The 12,101-nt window shown below is 37.7% G+C and overlaps 3 protein-coding genes across 3 annotated transcripts; 1 reads left to right on the top strand and 2 right to left on the bottom strand.

Moving 5' to 3' along the window:
* Positions 1-1,121: 1,121 nt before the first annotated feature.
* On the bottom strand, positions 1,122-2,271 carry LOC106083576 (uncharacterized). Its single transcript, XM_013246694.2, has 2 exons — positions 1,872-2,271; positions 1,122-1,722 (listed from the first exon to the last, which is right to left on the bottom strand). The coding sequence occupies exons 1-2, from the start codon at positions 2,186-2,188 to the stop codon at positions 1,239-1,241; spliced, it is 801 nt and encodes a 266-aa protein (XP_013102148.2). The 5' UTR covers positions 2,189-2,271; the 3' UTR covers positions 1,122-1,238.
* Positions 2,215-6,787, bottom strand: LOC106083551 (mitochondrial ribonuclease P catalytic subunit). The gene is made up of 4 exons (XM_013246640.2): positions 6,782-6,787; positions 5,582-6,729; positions 5,375-5,511; positions 2,215-2,635 (listed from the first exon to the last, which is right to left on the bottom strand). The coding sequence occupies exons 2-4, from the start codon at positions 6,704-6,706 to the stop codon at positions 2,299-2,301; spliced, it is 1,599 nt and encodes a 532-aa protein (XP_013102094.2). The 5' UTR covers positions 6,707-6,729; positions 6,782-6,787; the 3' UTR covers positions 2,215-2,298.
* Positions 6,788-7,853: 1,066 nt separating this feature from the next.
* LOC106083552 (uncharacterized) lies at positions 7,854-9,103 on the top strand. Its single transcript, XM_013246641.2, has one exon. The coding sequence runs from the start codon at positions 8,031-8,033 to the stop codon at positions 8,559-8,561; it is 531 nt and encodes a 176-aa protein (XP_013102095.1). The 5' UTR covers positions 7,854-8,030; the 3' UTR covers positions 8,562-9,103.
* The last annotated feature ends 2,998 nt before the right edge of the window (positions 9,104-12,101 follow it).

Here is a 12,101-nt window from a genome sequence, read left to right as displayed (position 1 = left end):
ATTAAAATGATTGGGATTCTATTTGTGTATTGGTGGTATATATATTTTTTAATGGAAATTGCCAATTTTAATGTTTGATGTTAAAATTGGATTTGGTTTGACCATCGGATCAATTCGGTACGTAAAACCGGCTGCCATGGGATTAAACGGCATTTGTCAATCAAGGTAGAATTGTTGGGGGTAGATTTTTGTTGTTGTGCTAATGACGCTACCTCTAAATTGACCCATGGACGAGTCCTTTGACTTGATTTCTGTGCTACGAATGGGTTGATTCTCTATGCAGGGTACTCTGTTTTTAGTTGTTCAACAAAATATCTTAAACCCCATTAACACTGCTCATTAAATCCGGATTCAGAGCTCTCGTCAGCTGATTTTATATAGGGAAAACTTATGTTCGAGCCATTAAATCCGTATTACGGGGTCATAATTTACTTTAATATATTTATAGCTAATTTTCTGCACCAACACAATCTTGCCATTATATTACACTAGGACTAATTGTGCTTTATTGCTACTTTCAGGTCATTAGCATAAAAAAATTTAATTTCTGCAAACATATGTTAAAAAGACAACTCTCAAAAGTTAAACAATTTTAACTTTGACGACCAAAAACACTACTTCAAGTGTTGCAACACCGAATGACGCTCGGTTTCAAGCGCCAACGTTGAACATTTTTTAATTTTTCCGCGTAGCTTTGTGTGCAGAGTTGCACTTTTGCAACACGACCTTTAGATTGAGTTAGTATAACAAAAATGCATGTAATTACGTTTAAGCAAATTATGATATTTTGTTAATATTTTTTGCAACAATTCCGAAACCTGAACAGAATACTCTCCTTAAGTGGGACAGTTTGTAGTTGTCGGCCACATCCGTGCGAAACAATTGACTTGTATATTTTGCCATACGAAACATGTATATGTTGAAGTTACATGTTGCCAACATTTACCTTGGGTGCGAACGCTTGTCATTGCCATTTTCGAATTCTAAAACCGTTGTTGTAAACTGTACTGCCAAGGCGCTAACGCAATAGTTTTTACATACATTTAAATAAAAGAAATATTTTTTTTTGCTATTTAAAAGAGGAATATTTGGAATAAATGTATTAGGCGAATAAATAGCTCTTTTTGGTTTCAAAATGTATTTTAATTTATTGCGTCTAACGACAAGTTCAAAATGTTGAGTATTTAAGTAAATTTGTTTTTCGACTAATAGAACGAATATCCCATTGAAATTGCCTTTTATACTTTCCTGTCAGCGGCGCTCATTAGGCGATCTTTAATATAACTGTCCATGTCGAAGTCCGCTTGTATGGGTTGCAGGTTATCCACATTTCTTGTTGCGGCTGAGTCCAAAGCTTTTATGACCAAACTGAGTATGGCATGGGAGAGTCTGTGACACACCTCGTATTCACTTGCCTCTTTTGAATTGTAGTACACAGCTGCTTGACTACTAGGCTGAACACCGATAGCCAATAAGATGTCACAAAAAAGTCCGCGTTGCATGCGTGCATAGGGATCGACCAATGTGGAAGGTATATTCATTGTTGTAGCTAGTTTTGCCACAAAATTTATAAATTTGTTGGCCAAGAATTTCAAATATTGCGAACGACTTCGCTGTTCCAATTTATTTAGCATATCATAGTAGATTTCATGTTTACGTTTCTGCATGTTCTCCTTTTGAGATGCCTTCAAATTATTTGCTCTTATAATTTGTTGCAATTCACTAGGCAGCAAAAGAGAAAACAGAATACATATTCCATAAATTTCTTAAACAATATGCTATTTCTAAACTAAGTTGAATTATTATATTAAGTTAAAAGAAATCTTTTGATGAGACTATATTATTATTAAGATTATTTATGTTATTCTTACTCTGTAGTCATGGTCTTATATTTGCTTGCTAAGCGTTTATAACGCTGGCCTCTTTCTGGAGGCTCTGCAGTTTGGCTATAATTCTCAGCAGTACAAACAATTTGAATTTTCTTGGGCTTGGACAAATTCTCTATAATCAGATTTGCTTTCGGGGGTTTGACAGGAGCATAACACATTTTCTCCACGTATTTTTGTAATTTACCCATGTTTGCTTTATAAACCCGATCTTCATATGACAGCCCTTCGTCACCACTATCTGGAGAGTCCATTGGCATTGGTAAAGGCTGGTCCCAATCTTCTACATTTTCACTGGCCATTTTGCAGAAAATTTAGATAATATTTAAAAAAAAATGATCTAACAATGCGTAACTAAATATGAATTTGATATGAAAACAAAAGCCAACAATTCCTCGTTTTTTTTCTTTATTTATTTTTTCTGCAGTAATTGTATGCACATCCAGCAATCAGGTACTTCGAAGCTATCAGATACATGCTGTTCATACTGCTGTTTATATGGCACATGCCATCGGTCCTTAACTTTATGGGCACATATTAAATGTCGTATGGGCTCTTTAACGATTATTTTGCCGCTATTCGTTTGGGTTATTAGCGAATATTGATGTTCTTGCTGCCAACGACGAAATATTCCTTTCAAATCAGGGCCAAGCAGAAAGGCATGTTGCCGCATAAAATCCCTTGAAAAGAAGTCGGTTCTTTGGCCACTTTTTAATGTCGCATACAGAAGAAAGGGATCATCGTGGGAACTGTGAAATAGTGAGAGATAGGATTGATATGTAAATCATACAAAAATCATTACAAAACATATGTTTTGACACCCAAGGATGTTTAACTCTTAAATTAATTGTCGTAAAAGGGGAAATGCTTCACTACATACACCGGCCAGAGAGACATCAGGGTAGATCTACATGATCTAGGTGGTGAGGTTCAGCCCTACAAAAGAAAACCTCTAGATCAGGCAGCGTTTAAACGGGTTTGGCTAGTATACATGCATACACGGTAGCAGAAGCGGTGAACAGCTACCGAGTAGAAAGTTTTGTAGATCGACGCCAGCCGTTAGCGTCCCTCGGCAAACCACGGTAATTCAGGCTCAATTGTGTTTTGGCAGATGCAGCCGCCTCAACTCCAACAGAGCTAGGATTGATACAGCGTTTTGGATGTGTGGCTCGATTGTAACCTGAGGCCTGACGACAAGCGCCATCTGTTTAACAGCACAGCTAATGTTACTCGTCTAGGGACTAGATCCCTTTGGACGCACCACAACTTAGTCGCCGAGTTTCTAGATTTGGATACATACAATAACATAGCAGACAAAAGGACAATGCTACACCATACGGGTTAGAACTCTAGAGCTCCGATAGGTGTGGTGTTCAGCGTCGTCTCGTGGCGCTCAGCTGAGAGCTGCCGGGTGTGTTTACAGGCTGCGGGTAGTGGAGTGCTGCAACTGCAGTCGTGTTCAATCGGCGGTATCGTAGGGAGAGTCTCAGGCAGAGCGTTCCCACATGAGGGTTATTATGGACCGGAACGAGCTTGCCCACATATTTGGCATTCTCTGGAGCAAAGCTGCTTAAAAATTTTTGGCAATAATATATGTATGTTAATGCGATAACTAAAAGAAAGTGTGAAATTTTAGGTCCGTGTGATACTGTGTTGCCTATTAGCAGGGTTCAAACTAAAAAAAAAGTAAATTTCCCCTCCTAATGTTGGCGACATTTCTGAGGTACTTTGCCATTTAAAAACTTCTCCCCAAAAAGGTGTCGCTCTGCGGCACGCCGTTCGAACTCGGCTATAGAAAGGAGGTCCATTATCATAGAGCATAAAATTGAATCGGACAGCACTCATTGATTTTTGAGAAGTTTGCCCCAGTTCCATAATGGAATGTTCATGGGCAGAATTTTCGGTTGCATAACATTTAAATGAGTGAATCGATTTAAAAAGCCCAAAGAGCTAAATTTTGTGAATTTCGGTTGATAAATGCGCTTGCAAAGGCTCTAAAAATGAAAATTGGGAGATACTCGTACATATATAAATTCGAACCGATATCTATGATTCGTCAGTAATGTCAGGAGTCATAAGAGAATCCTTCGTGCCAGATTCCATTAGAATCGTTAAACAACATATTAGTCAAAATCGAACAAATATGTATAAAAGGGCGGGCTGATTTGCATGGATGAAGAAAAAATATTCATTTATTAGAAATTTTAAGAAACTTTTCCGAAGAAACCATGTATCTAAAATAAAATCAACCCTTCGACTTGGAAAAAGCTATTATTTAAGTCGAGAGGCGCGGATTGGGATTTTTGGATATATTGTTTCTTTTTAGGATTTCATGTAGTTTACAGTTTTGCTAAACGATTAAAAAGAAAAAAAATCGGACCGCCCTAATGTATATATACATATATATTTTGTATAGCCGTGAGCACCACACAGGCTGGAACCCGCCACGGTATACCTGTGAGCACCACACAGGCCGGAACCTGCCACGGGATAACTGTGAGCACCACACAGGCTGGAACAATGAGGTTCGATCTGTGTGATGTTCAGTGCTGTCACGAGGAGCTTAGCTCCATACGGAGTAGCTGCAACGGCAGTCGCGGATAATCACCGGTATCGAGCGGAGAGTCTCATTGAGAGGCCGGGCGGCATCGACTCATACATAAATACTGAATGCCTATGATGCTCGATATGGCAAGGTGAGTTATTGGCGCCTTTAAAAAATCAATGGCCAACCTGTTTCCGTGGCGATCGGTCCTTTGGACCGGAACGAGCTTACTCACCTGAAGGAGCATGACGGGGATTGCCACCTCCACATGAAAATTTTGCTACAACAACAACACAGGCTGGGACATTGAGGTTCGATCTGTGTGATGTTCAGTGCTGTCACGAGAAGTTTAGCTGCGAGCTACCGGGCGCGTTCACAGGTTGCGGATTGCGAAATGCTTCAAACGGACTTGCTGCAACGGTAGTCGCGGACAATCAGCGGTATTGAGCGGAGTGGCTGTGGGGCGCCACCGGCTCTTGCACAAATACTGAGTGCCTATGATACTCGATATGACAAGGCGAGTTATTGGCGCCTTTAAATAACCAATGGCCAACCTGTTCCCGCGGCGATCGGTACTTTGGACCGGAACGGGCTTGCTTGCCTGCAGGAGCTTGACGAGTATTGCTACCTCCACATGCAATGTGGCTACAACAACAACCACATATATACGGGAGCTTTATCTTTTGTATCACATTGGAACAATATATACGTAATTTGCATTACCAAATGTCAACAAATCGGACAACATCTGAACCCTATGGAGCATCAGGAATTCAAATCAATTTATTGACTATACCAAACTTTTATATACACTTTTCAAGTTTTTTAAACGGATATGGCTAATGATTTGGACTCTGTCGCGAATAGATTAACTTAGCTGGTCATGTAATTTCATATGAAATATTTGTTATTTACAAAATAAATTAATTTTATCATAACTTACAGATCATTTGCCAAAAACATAGCAGCATTGTCCTTCACGTATTGCATTGTCTTTTTGGGCCAATTATTCATATGTTTGCGGCCTAAAACCAAAACATGCTTATTTTTGTTGTTAAAATATTTCACAACAGAAGCCAACTGGAATAAGAGAAGAGATTATATTTGTAAATATGACTTTTTTTTAATAATTTCTTTAACAGATTCTTACCAAGTTCGCATAAACCTGTGGTGGCTTTTTGCTTCCCATCGAGTAGGCCACATTCAAACCATCTATAACGCAATCATATGGGCCGGTTTTGTCAACATATTCACAAAAATTCTTTACCTCCTCGGGAGTTGACTTTTGAAAGACATCATTTCGTATGAGAACCTTGTCCAAAAATGCATTTTGTAGTTTGTAAAAGTCACTGTCGCACAATGATACATTTTCTAAATGCAGACTGCAAGAGGAACATTTGCCAAATCGTTGCAGATTTGTCAGTTTCGCCGACAATATATGGCTATGGTTTAGGGAAAGCTCAACAATAGCTTTTGCTACCTTTTCCGTTATGACCAAATAGTGTGTCTGCAGGAAAACAAATAGCCTATCTAATTCAGCCGTTACAGTTTTCACATCAGCCGATACAGCATTGATATATTCAAGAAATATTTCACATTTGGGTTGTTTACGTAGCTCCACCATTTGCTCTAACAACGTCCATCCTAAAACAATATCCTTTGTGCGGAAAGCTTTGATTGCCATTTCAGTATACGCCGGCAATGTTGGCGACGCTGTAATTTTCATCATTTCCATTAGTTCAAGACCTTCTTTCCAATTATTTGTTGTCACCAATCCGTAAATAAGATTTTCACACGATATCGAATCGAGAACTTCATGTTTGCTGCGAATATTTTTATAAATTTCTAATATTTCATGTTGCTCCTCTGCGGTTAATGACTTCTCATTACCTCCTCTTGCATGGTAGACGCTATTATAAATTCGCAGCAATTTCCCAAAAGTAGCATCATTGGGCTCATTACCATTTTCTCTAAGGTGTTTAATGTAACTTTTTGCCAGCTGCAATTGCTGGGACTCATTGCATACACCCACTATAACGGCATCGACGTTGTTACGATTAATGTGTTTAAAGTTATGTATTAGAAATTCTCTTAATTGGCTCCATTCCAAACCGGTCATATCAGAACGACCCTGAAAACGGGACCGTTTTATTTCTGCCAATTGATCAATCTTAGCAACTAAAGGTTGTCTTTTGAAATTGCTCGAACTCCTAAACAATGTCCGTAGTATCCCATGATTTATTTGCTTCCATTTCAGTAGCTTGTTTAAATTCATTTTATTTATATCATTTGAAATTACTACAATAAATAAAGTTGTAAGTGAAAGATGATTAGGTTATGTATAATGTACCATTAACCGGAGATTAGCAACAGCTGTTATTTGTTTATAAAACCTTGCTACCCAGTAAGAACAAGCGATAAGTTAACACACAAAGTGCATCAATGAAAGGTGGACTTACGCTTTTTGCTTAACAACTGTTCGTTAACAGCAGGACTGGTTTGGCGGTATTAAGATGACAGATTTTCGTTTTGTTGTTATCTTGTTGTTGTAGTAGCAGTGTGTGATACACTGACGCGGCAGCCCTTGCCGATGAAGGAATTCATCGGGTCAATCCGGTACGTACAACCGGCTGCCATGGGATTGTTATCTTCTTTCTCTTGTGCGTACGTGAGCAGAGAATAGGCAACAAAGAAGATGACAACAAAGAGAATGCAAACAAAAATCTGATATCTTAACACCGTCAAACCTGGCCGGCTGTTAACAGCTGTTCGTGTGAACCACCTTTTTAAATCCGCCTTGCCCAACAACAAAATGTTTGATGCACTATCTATCAAACTCAGTGATTAGTGCAACTCTAATTTTGTGTATTTAACTAGTTCGCACTATTTTTTGTTGTTTGGGTGTTGTATAGTTCTTAACTCAAAAACACACACACACACAACCAAATCTCGTTGACAGATTGCACTTCGCGAGAAAAAATTGTACTCAGCTGTTTACGGCACAATACCTGATAATTATGCCATGTTCTGGGCTACAAGGTAAAGTCACAAGCCCAGCTAATGAAATTTTCCCATTTCAGAGCTGTATCCAAATCCCACTAGAACGTCAAATGTTTTTTTCACAGTTTGTTCCTCTTTTCACATTTTTATTTATAATTTACACGCTTATAATTAAAAATCGTTTGATCTTTTAGCTGCTGCATGTTTAGCATTATCATTGCTAAACTAGAATATCAATTAGCCAATCAATTTGACAGCCTAGTGGGAAATAGGGCTACCATCCCCACAGCGTTGCATAAATGATCTCGTTGTTGTTGGGTTAGTAACTTTACCTTGTATAAATTTGCCTAACTTCTGCGTTCATGTCCCTATCTTCTTTAAATCTACCTTGATTTTAATACGACATCCCTATCCACTCTATAATCAGCTGTTGTTTGGTATTTTGCATGTGAACATCCAAATTTGTTAAATCTTTGCGAAAGGGGTACTAATCAAATTCGGGGGCTGAAGTGAGGAAAAGAACAAACAAAATACGAAAAAAAAACAATCAAGACAAACCATCCAAACAAGTCGGAATGAATTTGTAAACAAAAATAACAATGAATACGTTGCGTAACATCTTCAGTTCTCGAACACTTAACTACCTCCGGCAAAATGGACAAAATGCCCTTATTAACATCACACAACCAGTTGAAAATGCAGCTACTCCTAATCTCCAACAAGCTGATGCTGATGTAACGAAAAATGAACAAAGAAGGCCAAAAGAACCTCTGCTCATACCAAAAACAATTTTGGATGCTACAGTGTTTACAGGAAAAAAACTTACCTCAACCACTTCTGGATCCATATCACCAACAACCTTGAAAAACTACCGTCGGATGATACGCAAAGTCGATATAGTGTACCGTTGTAAACTGTGCAATACTCGCAATACAAAGCAAGTCTCCGAACAGGCATATACTAGTGGCGTTGTCATCCTTCAATGCGACGGATGCTCTGTGAACCATTTAATTATTGACAACGTTGGAATGTTTGCCAATACAAAAGGAAAATCTTTTGAAGAAGTTCTTGCGGAGAACAGCAGCTGTGTTAAAATCATAAAAGTTAATGAAAATGGCGACTTAATTTAGCATCTGCATACATTTGTATATACGGCTAATTTAGCCGTGATTTGTATATTGATTTTATTCAGTTTTGGGTTATTGGTGTTTGTGTCGATATTTTTGAAAAGGAAAATGGCCAGTTTTTTTTTTTTTGTTTTAAATCCGATTTGTATGATCGATTAGTCATTATCTGGTTGTTTGGGAGAAGTTTTAAATTCAAAATATATTACCGTTTGTACAATTTTTACTTTTATTTGGTCAAAAATAAACAACTCTTATCAGCAAACAAAAAACAAATTTGATTGGTGAATCCTTCAGTTAGGTAGCCGCCAACACTCGTGCTTGTGGAACACATTTATTCAATCAAATTTGTTTTGAATGCGTAAGGGGCATGACAAACAAATTTGCTTATCAAAATTATTTTGCTTCTGTGATTAGAAACAGACGACTGAATATATATACCTACATATGTATGTACATTGTACATACTATGTGAAAGGTTTCATTAATGTGATGTCGAAAATATTGCCTCAATAAAGATACGATAAGTTGAATACGACCATGTTAAATGCTTGCTTTTAAAAGCGATTTACTTAAGTCATTTTTTAATTATTGTGTTAATGAATGAACAGGCCGAGGACCCACTGCCGATTAAAATTTGATAAACCATTATGGGTCTTAAACGATATCGGGCCTTACTTGGAATCAGGTAATCAGACGGACCGGCTTCTGGACGGGTGTAGCGTCTTTCAGTTGGAGGTCTTAGCGGCACTGCACACAATGTCGCACCACAAGTAGCACCATCCAAAGTGACAAAGTTTGTTCTATTTCTTCATCTTGGCAAGTATTGGGTTGCCCAAAAAGTAATTGCGGATTTTTTAAAAGAAAGTAAATGCATTTTTAATAAAACTTAGAATGAACCTTAATCAAATATACTTTTTTACACTTTTTTTCTAATGCAAGCTAAAGTAACAGCTGATAACTGACAGAAGAAAGAATGAAATTACAGAGTCACAAGCTGTGAAAAAATTTGTCAACGCCGACTATATGAAAAATCCGCAATTACTTTTTGGGCAACCCAATAATTTAAATTAGCATTGAGTATGCTAAGTTTAGTCGTTCCGTGTAATATACGAGTATTAAATAAGTTGCCCTTTTTGTAATATCAAAGCGTTATATCTTCTGCAGAGTGTATCACAATGGACTAAAATAGTTTGAATCTGTTACGAAGATAGACTGCCACTCACGCCTAATGTCATGATTTTAACGTAGGGTTGTAGCATGAGAAATGTTACTTTTTTGTTTCATCTATTTCAGTGAATTACATTCTTTTTTCTATAAAAATATTGAAAAAAGTAGCATGCAATTGACTAAACTGGCTGAAGAAAAAAGGAGCATACTTCGTGCGACAGCCCTATGTTAAAATCATGACATTTAATGTAGTTTTGGAAGTAAAATTTAAAAAAAAAAATGTTGCTGGGTATATAATCTTGCCGATCATCGGCTTTGCTGTTTATGAGACGTTGCGGAACAAATATGTCCTATCGAGGAATTAAGGACGGGATATCCACCCAAAAATTATATACCTTATAACAATTTTAGGAAATCTGAAAATGGTTTATCTTGCTTTTAAGTCAGCTGCAAAACATTGCTGTCCTATAGATTTGTCAAAATGGACTAGTTTTGACAAATCATTGCATTTTTAAGAAAAATTAAAAAAAAGAAGCTCAGGGAATTTACACGGCGATTTTGTCAAAATTTGTTTTAAAATAAACACATGACCAAGAAATAACTTAGGGTAGATTATGTTGAAAAGATGGTGCGAATATTAATCGGGCCAATGCCACTATGGACATACACCATAGTCAGTAATCAGCGTATTATGCGCTCAAAATACTAAAAAGTAACCTTGAACAAGTGAAAAAGCGTTAAGTTTGGCCGGGCCGAACTTTGGATACCGACCACCTGGGCTTTATATGTAAACCACCTTTCGTCAAAATTCGGTGAAAAATGCATACCTTATGCCCCAAAGCAGCTATGTCGAAATATGTTCCGATTTGGACCACATACTAATATTCAATTGTGTATAACAAAATATTGGTCTTTTTAGTAGCTATATCTAAAAACAAAAACCGATCTGAACCATATACGATGCAGATGTCGAAGAGGCTAAAACAACGCACTGTCCCAAATTTCGGCAAAATCGGACAATAAATGCCACTTTTATGTCATTGTTCATTTGTGTATAACAAAATATTGGTCTTTTTTAGTAACTATATCCTAAATTATACTGATCTGAACCATATACGAGGCAGATGTCGAAAAGCCTAACATAAGTCACTGTGTCAAATTTCAGTGAAATCGGTTTATAAATGCGCGTTTATGGGACCAAGACTTTAAATCGAGATATCGGTCTATATGACAGTTATATCCTAATCTAGACCGATTTGGGCCAAGTTGCAGAAAAATGAGGAGGAGCCTAACACAACTCAATGTCCCAAATTTCTGCGAAATCGGACAATAAATGCAACTTTTATGACCCCAAAACCTTAAATCGAGAGATCGGTCTATATGGCAGCTATATGCAAATCTGGACCGCTCTGAGCCAAATTGAAGAAGAATGTCGAAGGGTCTAACACAACTTACTGTCCCAAATTTCGGCGCAATCGGACAATAAATTCGACTTTTATGGCAGTTATATTCAAATCTGGGACGATCTGGACCAAATTGAAGAAGGATTTCGAAGAGCCTAACTCAACTCACTGTCCAAAATATCGGCGACATCGGACAATAAATGCGTCTTTTATGGCCCCAAAAACTTAAATGGAGAGATCTGTCTAAATGGCAGCTATATTCAAATCTGGACCGATCTATGCCATATTGCAGAAGTATGTCAAGGGCCTTAACATAACTCACCGTCCCAATTTTCGGCGACATCGGACAATAAATGCGCCTTTTAGATCCCAAAACCTTAAATGGAGAGATCTGTCTAAATGGCAGGTCTATTCAAATCTGGACCGATCTATGCCATATTGCAGAAGTATGTCAAGGGACTTAACTAAACTCACTGTCCCAATTTTGGGCGACATCGGACAATAAATGCGTCTTTTATGGTCGCCAGAGCTTAAATCGAGATATCGATCTATATGGCAGCTATAACCAAATCTGAACCGATCGAAGGATGACTAAGGGCCGAAAACGCAACTCACTGTCCCAAATTTCAGCAAAATGGGATAATAAATGTGGCTTTTATGGACCTAAGACCCGAAATCGGTGGATCGGTCTATATGGGGGCTATATTAAGATATAGTTCATCTTCGAACTTAACCTGCTTATGGACAAAAAAAAAGAATCTGTGCAAAGTTTCAGCTCAATATCTCTAAAGACTGTAGCGTGATTTCAACAGACTAGATCGTCTTAGATTTTTACGCTGATCAAAAATATATATACTTTATAGGGCCGCAAATGGATATTTCGATGTGTTGCAAACGGAATGACGAAATTAATATACCCCCATTCTTCGGTGGTGGGTATAAAAAGAAAATCTAAGTCAAGAATTCAGTGCTG

The sequence above is a fragment of the Stomoxys calcitrans genome, chromosome 4 (genome assembly GCF_963082655.1).
Source record: "Stomoxys calcitrans chromosome 4, idStoCalc2.1, whole genome shotgun sequence".
Taxonomy (NCBI): domain Eukaryota; kingdom Metazoa; phylum Arthropoda; class Insecta; order Diptera; family Muscidae; genus Stomoxys; species Stomoxys calcitrans.
The sequence above is the reverse complement of the archived record's forward strand: the minus strand, read 5'-3'. Positions and strand labels throughout refer to the sequence as shown.

Coding starts and splice junctions, on each gene's coding strand:
- LOC106083552 (XM_013246641.2), top strand. CDS start 8,031: ATGAATACGTTGCGTAACATCTTCAGTTCTCGAACACTTAACTACCTC.
- LOC106083551 (XM_013246640.2), bottom strand. CDS start 6,706: ATGAATTTAAACAAGCTACTGAAATGGAAGCAAATAAATCATGGGATA. Junction 5,512..5,581: donor CACAGGTTTATGCGAACTTG/GTAAGAATCTGT, acceptor CTCTTATTCCAG/TTGGCTTCTGTTGTGAAATA. Junction 2,636..5,374: donor ATGTTTTTGGCAAATGATCT/GTAAGTTATGAT, acceptor ACTATTTCACAG/TTCCCACGATGATCCCTTTC.
- LOC106083576 (XM_013246694.2), bottom strand. CDS start 2,188: ATGGCCAGTGAAAATGTAGAAGATTGGGACCAGCCTTTACCAATGCCA. Junction 1,723..1,871: donor TATAAGACCATGACTACAGA/GTAAGAATAACA, acceptor TTTGCTGCCTAG/TGAATTGCAACAAATTATAA.